This window comes from Centruroides vittatus, unplaced genomic scaffold (genome assembly GCF_030686945.1).
Source record: "Centruroides vittatus isolate TY-2023 unplaced genomic scaffold, ASM3068694v2 contig_884, whole genome shotgun sequence".
Classification (NCBI taxonomy): Eukaryota; Metazoa; Arthropoda; class Arachnida; order Scorpiones; family Buthidae; genus Centruroides; species Centruroides vittatus.
The window spans coordinates 68,398-89,944 of NW_027122576.1; the positions used below are offsets into that span (position 1 = coordinate 68,398).

General features: G+C 28.5%; 1 protein-coding gene across 1 annotated transcript; it reads left to right on the top strand.

Annotated features, from left to right (window-relative positions):
* Window positions 1-1,820: 1,820 nt before the first annotated feature.
* Hsdl2 (Hydroxysteroid dehydrogenase like 2) lies at window positions 1,821-19,461 on the top strand. The gene is made up of 8 exons (XM_067280415.1): window positions 1,821-2,024; window positions 9,365-9,528; window positions 11,418-11,631; window positions 13,199-13,302; window positions 15,984-16,085; window positions 16,906-17,103; window positions 18,882-19,094; window positions 19,163-19,461. Exons 1-8 carry the CDS (start codon window positions 2,011-2,013, stop codon window positions 19,405-19,407), a joined length of 1,254 nt encoding a protein of 417 aa, XP_067136516.1. The 5' UTR covers window positions 1,821-2,010; the 3' UTR covers window positions 19,408-19,461.
* Window positions 19,462-21,547: the final 2,086 nt, after the last annotated feature.

Below are 21,547 nucleotides of genomic sequence, written 5' to 3' on the forward strand. Positions count from 1 at the left end.
TTCGTCCATTAGTAACAGTTGATTATAGACTGCATGCCTTTTGCGATTTTTGGTTTTATGAAGTGTGACGTTAAAGTTGAAGGAATCTGCATTTTTTGTTCTAAACTTGAAAAAAGTGAGAAAATGATGCAATAGCCTTTGGGAATTGCTACCATGTCTCTTCCAAAGGTATGCGAGTGGTATCTGAAATTTCAAAATGGCCGAATATCGATTAAGGACGATCCAATGTCATGAAGACCTTCAACGGCCACCATACACAAAAGTAAAAAAGACATCGTTGTCGCTACTCTCTGGTATCCCAGTTCGTGCAACATCAATTACCATGAACAAAACGATGTCCAAGTCATCCGCTAGATAGTGGTTGGACGATTAACATCTGCTCGGCAGCAATATCTTTTTTTTACTTTTGTCTGTGGTGGCCATTGAATGTCTTTCTGGCCTTCGATCGTCATCAATCATGTTCAGCCATTTTTAAATTTCCTACCACTCGCGTACCTTTCGACGAGACACGGTAGCAACTCCAAAGGGTGTTTGCAGCATTTGAAACTTTTCTAAACCTCTTTTTTCAAGTTTCCAGCAAAATTTAATAAGTAAGCTTTTTGTAAAGTAAACACTCATGAAATTACCCCTAGTTTTACAGTTTTATTTAAATTTCACCACTAATTTAATTAAGCAACTGTCTGTTATTATTTAATTCTATTGAATATCATAAAATACTATTTTGGTAACCTTCGTACTTTAGAATTTGACAAACGATAATAAAAAATGATACGTGAAAGATAACACTAGGTCCTATCATAAAAGAAGTTCCTTTCTAACTTCTGCGGTTCCAAAGTGAAATTGTTTATTTGATTTATTAATTTTGTATGTTAATTTTAGAAAGGATTTCGTATAGTTTTTTTTTCTTCCCCGAAAAATAATACAAAATCCTTTCTAAAATTAACGAGGGGAGAAAGAAATGATAAACGGTCACAACGTATATCTCTTTCAGGTTGATCTGGAATTAGTTACACTACATGCTGATTATATAAAATGATAATATAATCAATATAAATTGTTTAAAGTCGTTTAAAATCTTTTTTATCTTTCCTCTTTTAAAGGTCAACTCGTCATGTCAACTCCTCCGTAAGAGTCAGTCAACTCGTCATGGAAAACGATTATTTTAAAAATAACATTGTAAAACTGAATTATTGAATGTTTAATATATAATTTATTGTATCAAATAACCCTTAAATATGTACTTTTTTAAAATTTTAAACGCAGATCTAATCTATAAGTCCATACTACTTATTTTTAAGGTTTTTTAAAACTCTCCGTCCTCCTGGATACCAAGAGGGCCCTTTTTTTAGCAAGCCCATTACAGGCTCGGCCAGGCCCACAATGGGATGAAGCCCGACATATCTGGCCGGACCACTACCGAAATATTTCTTTGATTTTTCAACCGTTCAGATTCGAACCCAGATCCCCCAGAAGCTCCGTTACCTAAGACGCCCGAACATATTATATATTATCAACTATACACATGTAAACAAATAAATTGTAAACTAATTCAATACTACTTTCTTTAGAGTTAATTACAATAGGAAACTAAAATTTATTTTAAATTTCGAAATTATCTTCCGTCTAATGTCAAACAAATGATAAATTAATAGATTATAATTACTCATAATTTTTTTTAATTATGAAGTTTTTACTTCTTAATCGTTGTATTTTATTATTAAATTATTTATGTCGTTATATATTTTCGTAATTATTAAATATAATATTTGCAATAAAATTTGAAATTTTTAATTCACTTTTTCGCCACCAGGTTAGAGAAAATGACACGTGATAAAGGAAATGACACGTGGATAGTTATCTCTTAGCTTGATTGGGAGGAAAACAAATTCATGATCACGAGACTGTCTGCTTACCAAGTGCAGACAGAGGAAAACAAATTTCAATGCGAATGAACTTAAGTTATCTGCAGAGAATTTAATCATTTTGTTAATTTCTGCTTAAAATTAAGTTATGCTCAACACAGGGTATGTGTTTGTTTACATTACTTTGTCATTCTCTATGTGATTTAAAAATATGAGATTTAAATTTTAAAAAATAAAATATATAAATTATATTTAGAGTTTTTTTTTTAACATCATCAGAATTGAGATTTAAAATGTACTGAGTTGTTATTAATTTTATTACTATTATAATTATTTTATTTCTTTTTAATTCCTAAAAATAGGAAATTAACCAAGGAAATATATCAATTAATTAGTTATTACATTAATCTCTTTAATATAAAAATGTGATAGTACATTTACGTTTGAAAACAAAAGTATTGAGCATTTTAAGGGCAGAATTGTCTGTCTGAATAATTAATATGCAAAGAAACCAACCTTTAATATTTTTTAAAACCAATTTCACTCAGTTATCATGGTTAATAATACAAATAAGTTGTATTTTGCATTGAATAAGAAATAAATTTTAAGATTTTTCTTAATTTAAATGTACCAAAACAACCTTAATTCAACATTATCAGGTAAATCACATTGTCAATAGGCTACTCAACAAATTACACAATAATTTTTGATACTGGATACGTTAATTAAAATTGTAGGGAAATAACTTTTTTAAATTTTATTTTAAAAAGTATATATTAAATTATCAAGCATTTGTTTGGATAAACCAGACGTAGGTATTATAGTTGTTTTATTACAATATAAGGAAGTTTGTTGTTTTAATACTGCACAGTCATCCTTTCATGCTTTTAGTGAAAAATAGAATGGTCAAAACATGTAACATGCTTTAATTGATATTATATATATATAAAGTAGAACAGAACTGTGGATAAGAATTAGATCTAAGTTGTAGTCTTCATACAGAATAAGAATAATAATAATAAAGACACTCAGATATAAAACATTATTTAAAAATCTATTATGAACATTTGACATGCTGTATTTTTTTAACTGAGTTTTTCAATATATTTAAGTAAATTATAAAAGGATGTAAATACATATTTAGAAGTTTCTCCACTTTAAATAAATTAATACAGTCAACAGCAAGAAGAGCACATATTTGAAATAGGAACTGCTGTATCCTCATATTCTTTATCATCAACTTCACTGGGGTTTATACAAAACCTGACTTTTTAAAAAACTGGGTTTTGAATCTCAACTTTTCTACGAAACCGGTTAAAACAGGTTTTCGAATTTTTAACCAAAAAAGAGAAACAAGAGATATTTACAACTTAAATAAGTTGTAAATATCTCTTATTTCCTTGTATATTATATGTGTGCAGTTATATATACATATACATATAACTTTTTAATTTATTTAATATTTATAACATTTCAAGAATATAAAAAAATATAATTGACCAATGTCTACAAAAAATGAAACAAAAAAATGCCAGAATATCACATTAAAATATAAAATTTACTCCACAGAAAATCATTAACAAAAATGAATTCCTACAAAATATTATTTTATTTCTTATTATTCTAAGAAAATATGATTTTAGAAAGCAAAGAACATCTATAGATCTATTGCTCAACCGTGTCCTTATTTTGTAAACAAAATTGCCAGAAATAGAAAAAAACTCTCACTTGCTACTGAGCTAGGTTTAATCATCTTTAAAGAATTAATTAATAAATTAAATTTTTCGTTTTGTTTGTACCCTCTAATACTGAAAACTATTTCGTGTCCTAGGACTGGACGAAGTCACTTTTTCAAGTTTTTGAAGATATTTATGTAATTGATCTTGCATGACATGATTTTGGGGGCTGTACTCGTGAAGGGTCACTTGTAGAGGTATGGTTCCTTTGACTTTTTTGCTCCTATGGATATGCTCTACGGCTCTGATAAGGTCCCAACCATCTCATTCAGAGCTTGAATTGAGCTGAATTGGACACTTTTTAGGTGTAGGGGGATTTTTTGTTTTGCAGTTAGTTTTATCAAACTTAGTATTTAACAATATTCCTGTTTTATGCCAGAGATGATTTTGTGTCAAAATGCTGATGTTTTTAATCAAATAATTTATTAATGTTTATGTTTTAAGTGTAGGCTCAAAAACTTGGTTTTTTACTTGGGAAAACCCAGTTTTCAAATTATACAAATTTCTTCAAAAAACCGGGTTTTTAAAAACTGACAAACCCTAAACTTCACTATCATTTTCTTTAACCTACAATTATGTGTGTGCAGTTATATATACATTATACAATATACATATACTTATTTTATTTTATTTCCTTAAATTTATAGGAAAAGTCTGGATAGACATTTGATTACTTTCTCCTTAGAAAAACATATCGTAAAAACAAATAACTCCCCTTAAAACAAAAATAAAATTAAATAAAAACAGGTAACAAATTTTAAAAGAGATACAATGCTTTTTTACATTTCAAATTTAAAATCAGGGAGATCAAGATGTAAAAATTCATCAAAATTATTCAGGTTTTGTGATATACGGTAGAAGAAAGATTGTTGGGATAGACTTAGATGATAAAAAGGGATAAGGATATAAGTAAATGAGCAAAGTTTACTTCATGGAATTTAAAGTGTAAGCCAATCTTGATAAATAAGACTATTAAAATATTTACACACATGTATGTGTGTGTGTGTGTGTGTGTGTATATATATATATATTAATTTAAATTTTGACATTTTAAAAACAAAATCCTTAAAATAAATGTACAGTAAAAGAATACAGAACTTTTTTGTAATATGCTGTTTACAAAAGAAGCTTTTTAAACCTCTGAAGAAAATAACTGAAAGGTCAAAAAAAATCTAAAATTATAGATAAAATTAACTAAATAAATATACTTGTTTTCTTAAAACTAACTGAATACAAAAAAATGAATTTTAGCAGGTAAGCAGAACAGACATTAACTATTATTATTTAGTACATTTTGTATATAATTCAAAACAGAATTAAGATTGGCAGTATCCATTAATCAAATCTTCCTTTAGCAAAATTAGGTATACACTAAAGTAGTAGTGCTCAAACTTTGTATTAGTGGACCAGTACTTTGTGAAATTAAATAAAATAATTATAAAATGGAGAGAATGGAGTTCAAATGCATTTTATTATTATTATTATTATTTTGAATTTTAGACTGAATTAATAAGAAAAATAGAATAATAAAATTTGGTTCTAATAATTTTGAAAAAATGGGTTTGTGGACCATTTCCTGGGCTAATTTTGATCACCAGTTCATCCCTTATACTAAATATTTAAATAATAATAGAAAAACAAAAGTAATAAAATAGTGAATTTTTAAAAGACTTTTTAAATAGTTTTATTAATGTAATACATAAAATTATTTAATTTTAAGTGAAATCTTGTCTTGGCCAGTAATAAGCTATTGACCAGCACTACAGTTTGAATAGCACTGCATGAAAGTATAGTATTTCTTCTAGAACAAATTGGTGATACTAACCTAGTTGATGCTAATGAGTCCAATGTATATGATATTTAAGTGAAATTTTATATTTACTTAAATAAATTTGTAAATGGATTGTTAAATTCTTATGGCTCTGTATTTGAACTGCTGATTCTTCATAATTAAAACAAAAGTTAAAATATTAATTTATTCCAAACTTTATTTTTTGAACAAACTGTTTTGTGTTATACTATTTAAATTTTCTTGTTTTCTGTTACATTTGATCATGTAAAGTTTGCAATTTTTAATCGTCTCAACTGTCTATTTTGACCGTCAAAACAGTGTTATTAGTGCGGAAACCTGATCATTGTAGTATCAGGAAGGCATTTTTTATCATTAAGTTGGTCCTCTAGTTTTATCTAAGTCATTAAGCAAGCATTATTGTGCTTGCTTAATGACTTAGATGCTTGTCATGCTTGTTTAGTGAGTTCATTAAGTCACTAAGCATGCATTATCAATAAAGAATTCATTAGCACACTTGAAAAACTGAAACATTTTGTTTAGAAATGGGAATTAGTTGCTAAATGCCAAGTGACAACCAAAACTATTTCAAATCTATTGATTTACCAGGCATTGCTGATGTTGTTACATTAATTAAATAATATATTTGACATCAGAAGTGAGCATTCATATATCTCAGACTTAAATATTTAGATAATTTATATCATATCATTGTTATGAAAGCTTCTCATGTAAGCACTTCAGTTAAAATATTTTTCTAGAACCAAAAATTAAAAATAGGGTATAATCGGATTTTTTTATAGTTTTACGTTTGCACACCCTATTTAAGAATAACCTGCATCTAATGAAAAGTAGAGGGAATTTGCAGTCAAATAAACTTTTTCAAACTCATTATTTCTTATATTAAGATAGATAAAAATAAACAAAATGAGACAGTACCTTGATACTTTCTTCCTTGACAACATTAGAAAGTTAATATAAATTTTGGTTGAACTATAATCCAGAAACATTCTAGAAAAAAAAATAGTTCAAAGCAGGATTCTAATCATAATTTTTATGCTGTATAAGCCTTCCAGATCATAGTTTATTCTATATAACAAGTGATTTAAAATTGTGATATAATTGCTTAGTTTCTAAGAACTTTTTAAATTAAACAAATCTTGTTAGAGATTTTTATTTCTACTCTTATCAACATGATCTGTTAAATATGCTGGTATGAAAAAATGCAGTAAAATTCCATTGTAATAAAAACACTCAAAGAAACCAGTAATCCATTTAATAGGAATTACATTTCTCAGAAGAACAAATGTTTAACTGTATTAAATGGCCATCATTAGGTTTATAGATTTATACATAGAACAAATATAAACACTGCTTAACCCAATTGTTTAATATTAATGCCAAACGATTGCCAGATTATATCAGATTATATTAATTAAATGTTTACCAGTAATTAAGTTATTTAGCATTTAATTATTAATTGTAGCATTACTACAGCCTGTATTTGGCATTAATATATATAAAACAGAATTGGAATAACTTTATTTACTTCTTGTTTTTTGTTTTGTATTTTATTTTGATTTTCCTTTACCATTCTTCTAAGCATGCCCACATGGCTTTAAAAACAAGTTCCATTTTATTTAGCTTTTTGAATTCTGTTCTATGTATAATTCAATAAACCTGACTATGGCTGTTATGTGATTGAAAACATTTGTTCTTCTAATAAATTTAATCTGTATTAACTGAATTACAGGTTTTTGAGGGGGGGATTTTTTTGATTTTTTCAATCTTATATTTTGGTATAACTTTTAAATTCATTTGATATTAAATTTTAAGTCTAAGAGAAAAATAAAGTCTGATAGACAACAAAAGTACAATAGATTTAAAAGAAAATTTAATAACAATAGAAATTAACTAAAAAAAAAAAAACAGATCAGGAACTGAGAAATTAAAATAAAATATTGAAAACTAATAACAATTCTATGAATAATTTAGCTTTAAACTCCATTAAAGCAAATTTTTCATTTGTTTTAAGAAATGTAGAATGTAATTTTATTCATGTCTTACTGATAGATAAAATATCCATTTCTTGAACAGTTATGTTTTTCATTAGCTGTTTCTTGTTTATCATTTGTTGTTCATCATTTCTTTGTGTCGTATTTGAAATAAGATTATGAACTAAGATTTGATTTTGTTATGTTATATGCATTACCTGATATGATACAAGTAATAAACAGTGAAAGTAAAACTCTACAATAAAAATAAAATTTGATTTATCTATAGTAACCAAATACAAATATAAATGTTGAAGCCAAACGATTGTCAGATTACATTTGAATTTAATCTGAAAATTTGGCTTATAGACATTTATATTTGTATAAAAATGTGAGACTCAGCACTATGTACTTTGTTTACTTAACTACATCCTAACATAACTTTCTAACAAAACCATTTTGTCGAATAACTGTCAACTTTCACACCTGGAGTTAATCATTTGGTAAGTTGTCAGCACCTAAGTGATGTTTTCTCATAACCTCCCAACCTATTGTCGCAAGTTCATCAGTTGAATATAACATGGAACCGAATTTTTGGTCAGTCGTCGCCAGTCCCTCGACGGAATATCATTCCTTATCTAGTGCCTAATTTAGTGCCAACGGATATACCTAGTTCTTGCGGATACTTCAGTTCAACGGATACTTCCTCGTCTACAGATATGCATTTTGAAGATGAAGCCATGTATCTCAGGGACTAAGATACATGGCTACACGATCAAGAACGATCCAGAACACCTCCTAGGAACGAGCATCAGACTATTTTCGAACATCATCACCCCAAGGTATTTATTGCCACGCGAATCTTATGTAAACTCTTTCTCTCTCTCTCTCGAGGACCGCAAAATTAGGCCTATCTAACCCTATTTTAGCTATTACACTCACTATCAAAAAATTAATGTATTGTAATATAATGTTTTACATCCTTTACAAATAAATGTTTCATTAACCTAGTCTGCATGAATCATTTCCGGTACGCTGTCTCTCACTCTGTCCCAAATCCGATTGCTCGCGCATGCGGCCGCTTGCATGACCGAATCAATACGCCATCAACTGAGACACAGTGGTGTCTATTTTGACGAGGCACTAAAGAGGTGCCGACCCTCCAGTCACATAAGCATTGAAGTTAATAAATTACTAATTCATTCTACACATTGTTTTGTTAGCATGTACTAAGGCTTTACATGTGTACACCATAAGTGATCGGTATGGTTATAATTAAATTAATTAATGGCTCTAGAAGCAAAGGACGGACATAAGTCTGGGTAGAATAACTGGAAAAGCAACCACGTGGTAAATGGGTATTGTGAATTCAAGTCTTTAGAGTATTCTAAATTAAATTAAAATTTATTTATTTATAATTATTAAATTTATCATGAGATAGCAGTGTAACTGCTTACCTCTAGTCAAATTATTTTGTTTCAGATTATGAATTAGACTTAAAATGGCCCATTAAAAATTTGGCAGATTGTTTGGTTAGGATGTACTAAGTTCAATATTCTTAAAAATTGTTATATTGTGTACTTTGTAATTTGTAAAAGTTGATTTGTATAAAAATATTATATAAAATAATTATGACAAAATTGGAGAAGTAAGCAGAGGAAAGAAGCATACCTTGTATAACTCCAGCAAAATATTTGTGGCTTATTACTGTAGGTTTTCTTCAGTTGGAACATCAAACTTAAATGAAAACAGAACACAAAGAACATTCAAAGTACATTTTAAATGCTATAAATATAAGAAAAAATAAATACATTTTATAATCAAAATGTAAACTTAAAGAAGGTATATGGTGTCAGGTTGAAAACATTTTTTGGTCAAATAAATATTTTTCTAAAGTTAAACAAATTTTATACAATTTAATTGATTAAAATCCATTATGATCGTATTTGTTACTGTGATTCGACATTATATGATATATTACAGGAAACTTGCTGGCAAAACTCTCTTTATTACCGGAGCAAGTAGAGGAATAGGTAAAGCGATTGCTTTGAAAGCAGCTAAAGATGGAGCAAATATAGTAATTGCAGCTAAAACTGCAGAACCTCATCCAAAACTTCCAGGCACTATTTATACTGCCGCAAAAGAAGGTATTAAGATTTATCATGGAAACGTTTATTTCTATTTTTATATTAAATTTGATAATTATTATAGTTTCATATGTTCTGATTTATACAAAATAGATTTTGTTTTTTATTGATTTAATACTAATTCTTTTTTTAGAAGAATGAATATTTTAAACTATTATTGATAGTTACATTATTCTTTTAAAAATATATTTTTAATAGGATAATATAACTAATAATTTTTAATATAAATATAAAGCAAAGTCTTTTAAAATGTACCATTATTTTTGCAAAAAAATAAACTTTTTTAGTGTGTTTTTTTTTAACTGACAGACTTTTTCAGTATTATTATTTTTTGAAAATGCAATCATAATTTTATATTTTAAAATTTATTATAAAATTTAAAATATTAATGTGAAATATGTGCTCCAAATTTTTTCTCATCTGACCAAATAATTTGGTTACAGAAGCAGATGATCCACCAAAAGTGTGGCACAAAAAGTGAGCACTTAAATGCTATGTAAAGCCAGCCATTAAACATGGTGGTGAATCAGTGACGGTTTGGGAGTGTTTCAGTGCAAAAGGAGTTGGCAAATTAGTATTTATTAATGGAAGAAAGAAAACTACCGTATATCTCGGTAGATAAGGCGATAGTTGAATCATAAAAAAAGGCCCCCAAAATCTGGGTCATCTTATAGGACAGATACAAAAAAGATTACATTGAAATTTATACAAATTAAAACCGTTATAAAAAAATAAAGCCATAAAAAAATAATAGATAAAGCCAGAATTATCTGCACAGCATGGCACCCACAACATATCAAATGGCTGGAAGCAGCCACCATATACCTAGCCAGCCGTAAAGATGATCAGTGCATTAATTATAAGGACGAGATTATAAAAAAAACACACAAACTGTAATTATTTACTAGTAAAGAATAGGGTATGTGCACAAAATAGAATAGCCCATACGACGTTTTTGTGAATAGTCAAGGTCATTACCCGAATGCTGAATCAGTGCTGCCAGATGCAAGAAAGTAAAATTTCTTTGTTCGAAAAATTACAAATAGGACATAATTCTGTATACGCTATACAGTATTATTATTCAGATGATGATCGCTGATCTAAACTAAATTCATAGGCTTTTGATAGTTTGGGGGTCATCTTATAGGACAGATATATGCTAAAACTATAAAACTTTGACGAAAATTTATACCTCATCTTATCTGAAGGTCATTTTATCTGCCAAGATATACAATACTTAAACATCCTTAAATAAAACTTAGAGAAATTAGTTTGCAAAATTAAATTGGAAAATAACTGTGTTCACCCAAACATATGGCAAATACTATTGCAGATTATTTTCAATGTAATGACATTACTATGTTAGATCAATGTCCCCAATCACCAGATGCCAGTCCAATTGAAAATTTGTGAAGTGACATGGAAACCCAGATGGCAAAAAGGAGGATGGGACCCACATCTTTATGAGAAGCTGGTGGCATTGATGTCAAAATGATGTCTGGTCATAATCAAAAGCAAAGGAGACCCCATAAAATATTAAATTTAATTGTTGTGAAAAATGTTCACCGTGCATACAAAATCATATGATAAATTATTTTGTCACTATTTTAAATTTAAATAATTTTACAAGAAAATCTTTACAAATTTTCACAAGAAATTATGTGAAGAAAAAACAATGATTCTTCGTAAGGAAGAACTTACAATAAAAAAATCAACGCCGCCGAAAGACTGTTTATTTTGGAGGTATGAAAAGGACGAAAGATGAAGAATCCTTGTGTTTTCTTCAATTAATTCTTTGTGAATTATTTTAAATGTTTTTAATTATATTTAAATTAAATATAGATTAAATTAGTAAAAAGTAATTCATAAAAAATTTCTTTTATTTAAAGTGGAGGACATTGGTGGTAAATGTCTGCCGTGCATCGTCGATATAAGAAGTGAAGAACAAGTAGAAAGTGCCGTCGACAGTGCTGTTAAAAAATTTGGAGGAATAGACATCTTGGTAAATAATGCGAGTGCTATTCATTTAACTGGAACGGTCGAAACACCCATGAAACGATATGATCTTATGCATAATATTAATACAAGAGGTACATTTTTGGTGTAAGTATTTATATATGTTATACTCACTTTTTTAATTTATAAAAAGAGGAAAAGAAAAAATAATGTTTGAATTTTAAATATTTTAAGAATTTTTAAGTTATTAAACAATAAAATTTTAAGGAATAAAAATGAAACACTGTTCATAAACAGTATTTTATTTGGAATCATGCTTTCATAGTGGTATATTTTGATTTTATATATATATTTACGACAATACTTGTTCGTAGATATAAAAATAATATATAGTGTGATTTTCATAGTACTGAAAAGAAATAATTTAATGTGTTCTTATAGGAAATTTTTGTATCCATGAAAATAGATTGAAAAATCTGTTCAGGAAAAATACAGTGTCAAATAAGTAATGTACAAATTATAAACATAATATAATTATATTTGGTAGTATTGACTTTAAATATTCGTTGAAAGAAAGTAACCGTGATTTTTCTTCTGTACATATTACATTTAGTTTAGTGATGAGCAACTTTTTCTGAATGTGAGCCAGAAATGAACTTTGTAGGCTTCTAGCAGGCCATATGCACTTTTTATTATGAAGTTGTTTTAAGCCTCCCAAGTACCAATACTCTTCATAACTGCCAGTAAACTAGATACCAAATAACATATGTAAACTAGTAATATATAGTTTATTCTCACCTTTTTATTGATCAAGGTTAGTTTGAATGCTCTTTGTCACAAATATCAACTAGAGTTGCTAGAATAGCTAGAGGCAGAAAATAGGAAAATAAAATTGTTGCCAAAACCCTTGTGGCCACGTATTAGGACCTCACGTACAGTTGTTCATTTCTGATTTAGTTAGTTACACGGGAAGATGTTAATAACAAGGAATAATTATATGAATTTAATTTAAGAAAATAAAATCTTTAATATCTAATATAAAATTTATAGAAGAAGAAATGTTTGTTTTATGTCATCTATAAATAAAAGTAAATAAATGAAGAATTACACAAAATAAAACATGTACGTACATACAAAAGGTTTTGGACACCACTAAAACATTTTGTGGTGTATATATACTGTTTATAATTAGTAGATTGTTAGTGCAATAAATTACACAGATTATTACTGCATTCTGTTATTTTTAAAATTACTCGTAACATACAATATTGATTATGCTTTTATTAATATATATAAAGTCTTTAATTACAATTTTATCTATTGGTGTTTAGTATTGCTTGATGTCCTTTGTCTTTCTCATTCTTTTGATGATATTAATAGAATTATTCTTTATTAAATAACTGTTTATGATTATATTTACTTATTTTGGCATTTTATTTTATTTTATTGCACAAAATAAAATAGTTTCTAAAAATATTTTTAGAATTTATGTATAATTGTATAAAATAAATTATAAATACACTGATAAATTGTATTTATCAATAACTAATGTAGTTAACTTACTTTTGAATCTAAATTTCTATTTAACATTTACCATTAATTTAAGAAAAATAATGTTTGTAGAATTTTACAATTGAAAATACTTAATCTAATTCATTATTAATAAAAGTTAGAAACAGTAATAATCTTAATTATATATTTTTAAACATTTTAGATCAAAACATTGTGTACCTCACTTAAAGAAAGGAAGTAACCCTCACATTCTTAATTTGAGCCCCCCACTAGTAATGAATCCAAGATGGTTTAAAGATCATGTTGGTAAGTTGTATTTTTATAATACAAGAGCAGTTTAATTGATACTGAATACAGAACAAACTTTAGAATCAAAGAGGCATCTTTAAAGTAATTTGAAGATAGGTCTTTGCATCTGAAAATATTTGGTTACTGGAAAACATTACCAGTAAAGAGAGTTAAACATTGATTTTTTTTCTGGAATTGGAATTTTTGTTGTTTTAAAAAATATAAATATTTTCACTTGAAACATTGTAGATTCTGGATAATTGAGACACGTCAGGACTACAACATTTTGGCCTAATGAAGCAGTACCCCAATTATATGAAGTTTACATAAAGAGTTTCAAATATATATGAAATAAAAGATAAACTGCTGTATACTGAGTACCAAAATACTTAAATTATGAAGCAAATGATACAAACTAGAAAAAAAGAATTTAAGTTTAATATGAGTTATGTATCAAACATTTAATTGCTTCAAGATTGTAATTTATCAATTTTCTGCAATAAAATAACTTTAAATTTTTTTTTTCCTTGCCATTTGATTGAAATTAAACATAGTATAACAGTTCTGTGTTGTACTGACACAGAACGTTTATGCTTTTTAAAACATCAAGTCTGAGTTTTATTTTCCTGCCTGTTATGTATACACAACAAGGGAAAATATTGGAATAATGTCAAAGTTGACCCTCTGAGTTTTTTGCAAATCTTCACATTTTGAGACCACCTGAACACAAAAAAGTAAAAAATAAAATAAATTCTGTGTGTGTGTGTGTTGGTGTCTATTTTGTTTAATATCACAGGATGAAGTAAAGACTAAGAAACAAAACTTGGCACAGTAGCTTGTGTATGAGGGACATTGATGCTATTAAATTTTGATAGTTAAAGGGGTCTTTTAAGATATGACAGTGGTCACATGTCATATCTTAAAAGAAGAATGACATATGAAGATTTTTACTTGTTATTAACATTTACCATTTTGTTTGTAAAACTCATCACTAATCTCTAAAGTAAATTTTTGCCATTGTACAGTAAAAATATAAAGCTTTTTATAACAAAATCTTATAACAGATAGCATTACACAATTTTATTTATTATGCTCAATATTATAAGAGTTATTTTTTTAATAATATCTCAACAGCTGGAAAAGATATGCAACTCATTGCTGGATTTTTTCTTTTTGTTGGTCAATTTGAAACTTAAACTTTTTGATAAATTGAAAATTACATTTAAATAATATCAATTTTGCTAATGTTTAAGAATTTATAGACTCTCGCCTGAACATCAAATTTCCAGTAAAACACCCAAATTCAACATTGGAACGTTTTCAGTCGCTTGTTAATCAGCCTTTATCAGGAAAAGTCAAACAAAAATAACTGTTCTATTTATAGAATGTTGCCACGTTGTACATGCAATTTTTAAAAAATTTTTCAAATCCATTCAAACAACGGCTGTGACATATATTAAGCAATGTATATTCCTTTAAGCGTCTAAATAATACTTCTGTGCATTTGGTACGGGAATGTAATCCATGTTGATACCTGTTGGCCCTGTAGATTTCTGCAGCCTCTAATGTTCTTATGTGTTGTCTGTCGAATACCCTGTGTATTAGGTTAGCCTCTTCCTATAAGGGGAAAATTCCCAGCTTGGTGGCATACCAGGTCAGGGCTGTATTGGTGTTTCCTTTAGCCATGTCATGCTTGTGATCTTGTAACTGGGCTTGTAATGATCTGTATGTGGAACCAATGTAGGTTAGTGTCCTGTTGAATCTGTCATCCTGTAGTGGGATGTGGTAAACTCCAGGTGCTCTAGCATCTTCAGTTTCATCCTTCGTATTAGATAAAATGCAGAACATGGTGGGTTCCTTTTGTACACTATGTGTATGTTAAAATCCTTGGTCATCCTCCTGTATATGCGATGGAGGGATGGTTCATAACTTAGGACTACCCATTTCTATTCTGTGTTGTTAACATTAGTATTGGTGTTGATTGACCTGGCCTGGTATGTGGACATTATATTGTTGATAAATGAGTGGCTGTACCCATGCTTGGATGCTATATGTTTCAGTTGTTCTAGCTCATTGTTAGTATCAGAGCTGTGTACAATGTGAGTGGACTCTAGCCACAAGTGCACAGAAATCTGACGCCTTATATGATCAAGGATCAACAGAGTTGGCTGGTATGAATAGGGGGATGTAAGTGGGTTTGCGGTACACTGTGGTGTTGAACTTATTATCTGCTGCATGAATCTTGGTGTCCAAGAAATTAACATCCATGTATCTTTCTTGATCCAGTTTTAGTGTTAATCTGTAGTTGTTAATATTGAACACTTTTAACACATCCCCAACATCCAGTCTATTTCTCCATATAATCAACATGTCATCAATATATCGGGTGTAAATGAGGATATTATGTTTGAAGTTTACTAAGGACCATTTCTCCAATTGTCGTACAACCAGTTCACAAAGATCAATTGTTTTAGTATTTAATATCATTTTTATCTGAAAATTCTTTACAATTATATAAAGAACTATTACACTGGATACTTCAGAATTTACAACTAAAATAGCAATGTGATAATAAATTTAATACATAAAAAATTAAGCATGTTTTATTTTAAATCAATTTTAACATTAGTAATTCTGTTTAATTATCATAAGAATAAATTTGTTTTAATAAACATAGTTATTATTAATCACTTTAATAGCATATACGATGGCTAAATATGGAATGTCCATGTGTGTTTTGGGTATGGCAGAAGAATTTAAAGATGATGGAATTGCCGTTAATGCTCTTTGGCCCAAAACAGGTAAGAATTTTTAATATATAGTAATTAAAATATTTTTTTATTACTATTTTTAACATTCATAAATTGTCATTTTCACTTACTGTTTTTATAAGTTTAGAAATTTTACAAATATCAACCTTATTAAATCTGTCATGGATGATAGTTATAATTACATAATGATGATATAAATTAATATCATGTAAGATCAATATGTTTAAGTAAAATTTTGTTATAAAACAGTAATATTAATGATTAGTTTTAACTCTATAATCCTTTATATTAGGTATAGTATTTCATACAGCAAACAAATATCTAATGGTTTAACCATGTACAATTTAATAATAAATTTTCTGTTCTACATTTGCATTTTGGGCTGACGTAATTTCTCCACCCCTCTTCAGTGCTGTATAATTTGTACGTGCTTTCATATAGGCATGTACAAATTAATTACACATGCCTTACATCAGCTCAAAATGCATATATAGAAGAGAAAATTAATTCAAAAGAACCTTATTATATCCCAGTAACGACAAATTTTAATTATAACTAACATTTTCGACTATAATCGTGGTCTTCCTCAGACTTTTGACCAGTGCAATTCGAATATGGAATGCGTCAAACAATTATAATAAGATTCTCTTGTGTTGATTATCCTTCCCAGTGATTCTGAGAGTTGTTTTAGAAGAGAAAATTGAATAATAAACTGTATGTGGTTAAACCATTGGATATTTATTTGCTGTATGAAATACTATATGTAATATAAAGGATTATATAGTGAAACTAATAAGAATACAGCTACCCTATAATTAAGGAAATATATTAATGATATTTTTTCAATTAGCTATATTGACTGCTGCCATGGAAATGTTAGGGGGCAAAGAAGTGGCAAAATCTTGTCGTAAACCCGAAATTATTGCCGACGCCGCTTATGCAATACTCATTAAAGATAGTAAAACTTTCACTGGAAACTTTTGCATTGACGAACATATTTTGAAAGAATCTGGCATTCAGAATTTTGATCAATATGCTGTCGAACCAGGTAAACCCATGTTTTTTACTTGATAAATTTGTTAAAAATCTTGAATTTGTTTGTAAACTCTTGGTTTGTGATCTGAACATATCTGAAAATGCTTGAAAACTAGTTTTTTACTCTGCCAAATCAACGTTTTTTATTTTATTTTTGTAGATGAAGTAGTCAAAGTTGTCTTTCCAGTGATATAGTTATTTCAGAATTGAAATATTGTTTATAATTTTTACTTATTTTTAACCATTTAATTAATTAATTATTATTTATTAAGAAATTCTATTTCTACTATCAGATTCTTGATCCACTGGCAATTTATTCTAAAAAAAATGTTTTAAGAGAATATTCTAGTAAAAATTTGATTTTAATTTGAATATTTCAATAATTATTATTGGTTCACAAGTGACCTGTTGACTTTTTCTATTGTCTAACATTATTTTAAAAAATTTCTGTTCAACCAATGAAATAATATACAACTTAGAGTTATATAGTGTGTGTATATATTATGCCAAGATGATTTTGATTAGCTGAACTCAATTTGTTCAAATCTGCCTAGATTTCTCAACAGATTTGAATAAATTAAGTGTCAATAGATAGGGATGGGTCTGCAGACATGCAATAAGCATTTTGTTTTCAGATCTGATGATTTGTTCTGGAGATATAGGTTTTCAAAGTTCTCAAAATATCTTATCATTTTGTATAGGGAGCCAATAAGAAACTTTGTGCAACAATTCTGTCAGATTTACAAAGGAGCCATCCGTGTATATAGTTTGCAAAGGAATGCATGGCTCTAATAAAGATCTTTGCTCGATATGAATTTTCTGCACTTCATAAGTGTTAACTAGTCATTTTCAAATGCCATTGTAGTAACTTTTATTTGTTACTCCAAAGTTTAACCTCATTTATTCCTTTCTTAATCAGAAAATTTTGCAACATTTCAGTTACTCAGCATGCCTCCACAGGTCTTGTGGCAACATCAACAGCCACCATTATAGAGAACATAAGAGATGATATGTGGGAGGTTTGTTGTCATGTTCCTGTTACTCGTGTCAAAGTGACGATAACTGGTACCATATCAAATGAACATTATCTTGGCACTTTAAGCCACAAATGTTCATATTGTGAAGCACTTTATTTCAGGAGACTTCAACACAGTATTGCCACAATGGCAAGGTATCATTACCAGCTTATGCATCACTCTTTTGTGCTCTTGCTTTTCACATCTTCCCTCTCCTGTCTTTACTTGTGAACAACTGTACATTGCTATTTTGTCATTCACAGTCCTTTGATGATTTAAGGATATTCATCCAGAGACAAAGTAGCCAGAAGGACTTTGGTTCTACTGTGTTTACCACCTTAAATCTAGTATATAAAGGAATCTTGTAATCTATTTTTGTAGTTGCTGTTGTGAGAATGAATGTATTTGACACAGTCCAGACTACAAGTAACTTTTGATAGACACTAAATTCCAATTTTTAATTCTAAATTAACTTTTTCTATTCAATGCCTTATCCTATTGGTATCACATGTCGTCCAGTAGTTTTAGATAACGTTCAACGATATTTATTATATATATATATATTAAATAATAAGAACCCAATCAATTATAATGAATTTAGTCAGTATTTCTATATTAAATTTATAAATTTTAATACTTTATAGAGAATTTATATTATAGTTTTGTCTAGGGAATTGGACAAATTTATTTCTAAATATATTTTTTTTATTCTATAAATTATCTACATTTCTGTTGCAAATGTGCAGCAAGTATTAGAAATTTCTTTTAATTGCAGGTCAGAATTTAATGCCAGATTTGTTCTTGAGTGATAGTGACTTGGAATCATTTGGTCCTATTGATAACATGAAAATTTCGGAGTTGCAAAGTTCTGCAAAGGAAGAAACGGCCGAAGCGAGCGAGATAAGAACAGTTTTCAGCAAAATAAAAAATTTAGCAAATGAAGAATTGGTCAAACAGACTAATGGAGTCTTTCAGTTTATAGTTAAAGGTAAACAAAATTTTTTTTAGTCAATAAAATTTTATCTATGAAATTTTAATTGTGTTTTTGTTTTTTAGATAAAGACGAAATTAGTTGGTACATTGATTTGAAGAACGGAAACGGCGATGTGGGTCAAGGCGATCCACCGGGAAGTAAAGCAGATGTTACATTCATGACAGATTCTAAAAATTTTTTGAAAATGTTTAGCGGTTCTCTGAAACCCACTTCAGCTTTTATGGCAGGCAGCCTTCGTATTAAAGGCAACATGGCACTGGCCATGAAATTAGACAAGTTGCTAGCTCAGATGAAATCTAAATTGTAATTAAATATTCCTGTCTTTACTTGAATATAATACAAATATTTTTTTATTACTTTTTTAGAAAAAAAAAAAAGTAAAATTTTTATAAAGATTTTGAATCCTACAAATTTTTCAATATTATATGCAACTATCAGTTTTGAGTTAATATTCATTTTAGAAATAATGCCAAACAAAAACTAACTTTTAAAATTAAGTTGTAATTTCAAAAAAATTGTTTTCATATAAATGTGTTATCATTTAAATGTTTTCATTTTTAACACTTCACACAAATATAAAAGTAACTTGGCCAGATGCTTTCATATTTACTCTACGAACTCATCCTTAAGTCAATTTATTTGACTTACAATAAAAACTAAGTAAATAAATTTTGTTCTGGCTTCATTAAATATTGATAAAGACAGATCGGGTATTACTTTTATATATTATTTTGTGAGAAGCCAATACTTTTGTTTTTTGATTATGACTATGTATTTTAAATAAAAAAAGTTTAATAAAAAAAAGAGTAAATTTGTTTACATTTATAATGTAATAAAATGCCACAAACTTTATAAAATTCAAGATTGTTTCTATTGCTAAATAAAAATTATTTTCAATTAACTAATTAATACATTAAAACAAGAAATAACTACCGTCTGTTGGCAGTAAACAGTTGTTATTATACCATAAGCACTTTTGACATTTTATCAATGTCAAAAGTGCTTGCAGTATAATAACTACTGTATCAGCATTAAACAGTTTTTATTTCTTGTTTTAATGGATAATATTCTGGCATGCAGATCTAATCATTTTATTATAAATTCATTAATAAGTGTAAAAATAAGAATTGGCAAGAGTTACATTAAAGATTTGTGTGGCTGGCCACAGATTTCCCAATTATGAGCAAGTTTATAATCTAGGCTGTAGTCTTATTATGTGAATATCCCTTAATCATTATAGAGCATTTTCAAACTTTGTATAAAGTTTGAAAGTGTTATAATATACCGTATTTTACGGACTATAAGACGCACTTTTTTCTTTGAAAAATTGCCTCCAAAATTCAGGTGCGTCTTATAGTCTGTAGCGTCTTATAGGTATTTTTTTTTAAGAAATTGCTTAAGACGCTACAGACTATAAGACGCACCTGAATTTTGGAGGCAATTTTTCAAAGAAAAAAGTGCATCTTATAGTCCGTAAAATATGGTAACACTTATGTTGTGTTATAATGTTTTAGAAGTGCTGTGTAGGTGAAGGCAATTCAACGTAAGAGCAATCTGCTGTGGTGCCTTCCAGGAAGACTTTCTATAAGGAAAATGGTCTCTAGATGTTACAAACATGAATAAAAAACCCAAAAACTCCACATGGTCAATTGGGAACTCGGAATCAACTGATGTTTTGTGGTTTTTATCTATTTTGCCACTGATGGGCTTAAGGAGAGATGGAATAAAGTTGTAACAATTTATCTGTACAGTTCATACTAATCATTTCATACATGACATTTTTATAAGCAATGAAGAGAGTTTGTTACATCAGTCTCCTCTGTGGCCAATGAATTTACAATGCTCTAAGAAGGTTCTGGTAGAGAATATAAAAAAGAAAGAAAAATGAATAAATGGTGATATTCTGTTATGACCTAATAATATGGAGGGGAAAAAATACAGAGTAAAACTTCTCTAACTTGAAGAAAATAAGCACTTGGTAAGTCTCAATAAAATAGCATAGTGACTTAACAACTTGAATTTACTTAATTCAAATTTTCTTCTAGTTGAAGGTTTTTGTGGTCCCCGACACTTATTTATATTACTTTTAACTCCTGTTACTCAAATTTTAATACTTATTCTATCCAAAGTGATTGTAATTATCAGATTTCCATGAAATTTTCAGACAGTTGTAGCTACCGTCCAACATCCATTTGCTGACAATGTCCCAGTCCAAAGTGAGAGGACTTTTTGTGTATCTCAACCAGATGTACAGTACCTGCAAAACTGTTCAATTCAATTAGTTACATTGAGAATTTTGCTGAAAGGTGTTACACAGGCTGTTAAAAATAAAGCTATCAAAGATTCTTTGTATAAGCAAGCAAGGTAAAAATACTAATCTATTCAGAAATGGCATTTTTCACTCTATTTTGTAACTTCCAAGTTTTTTCCTGCCCCTTGGAGCTTCA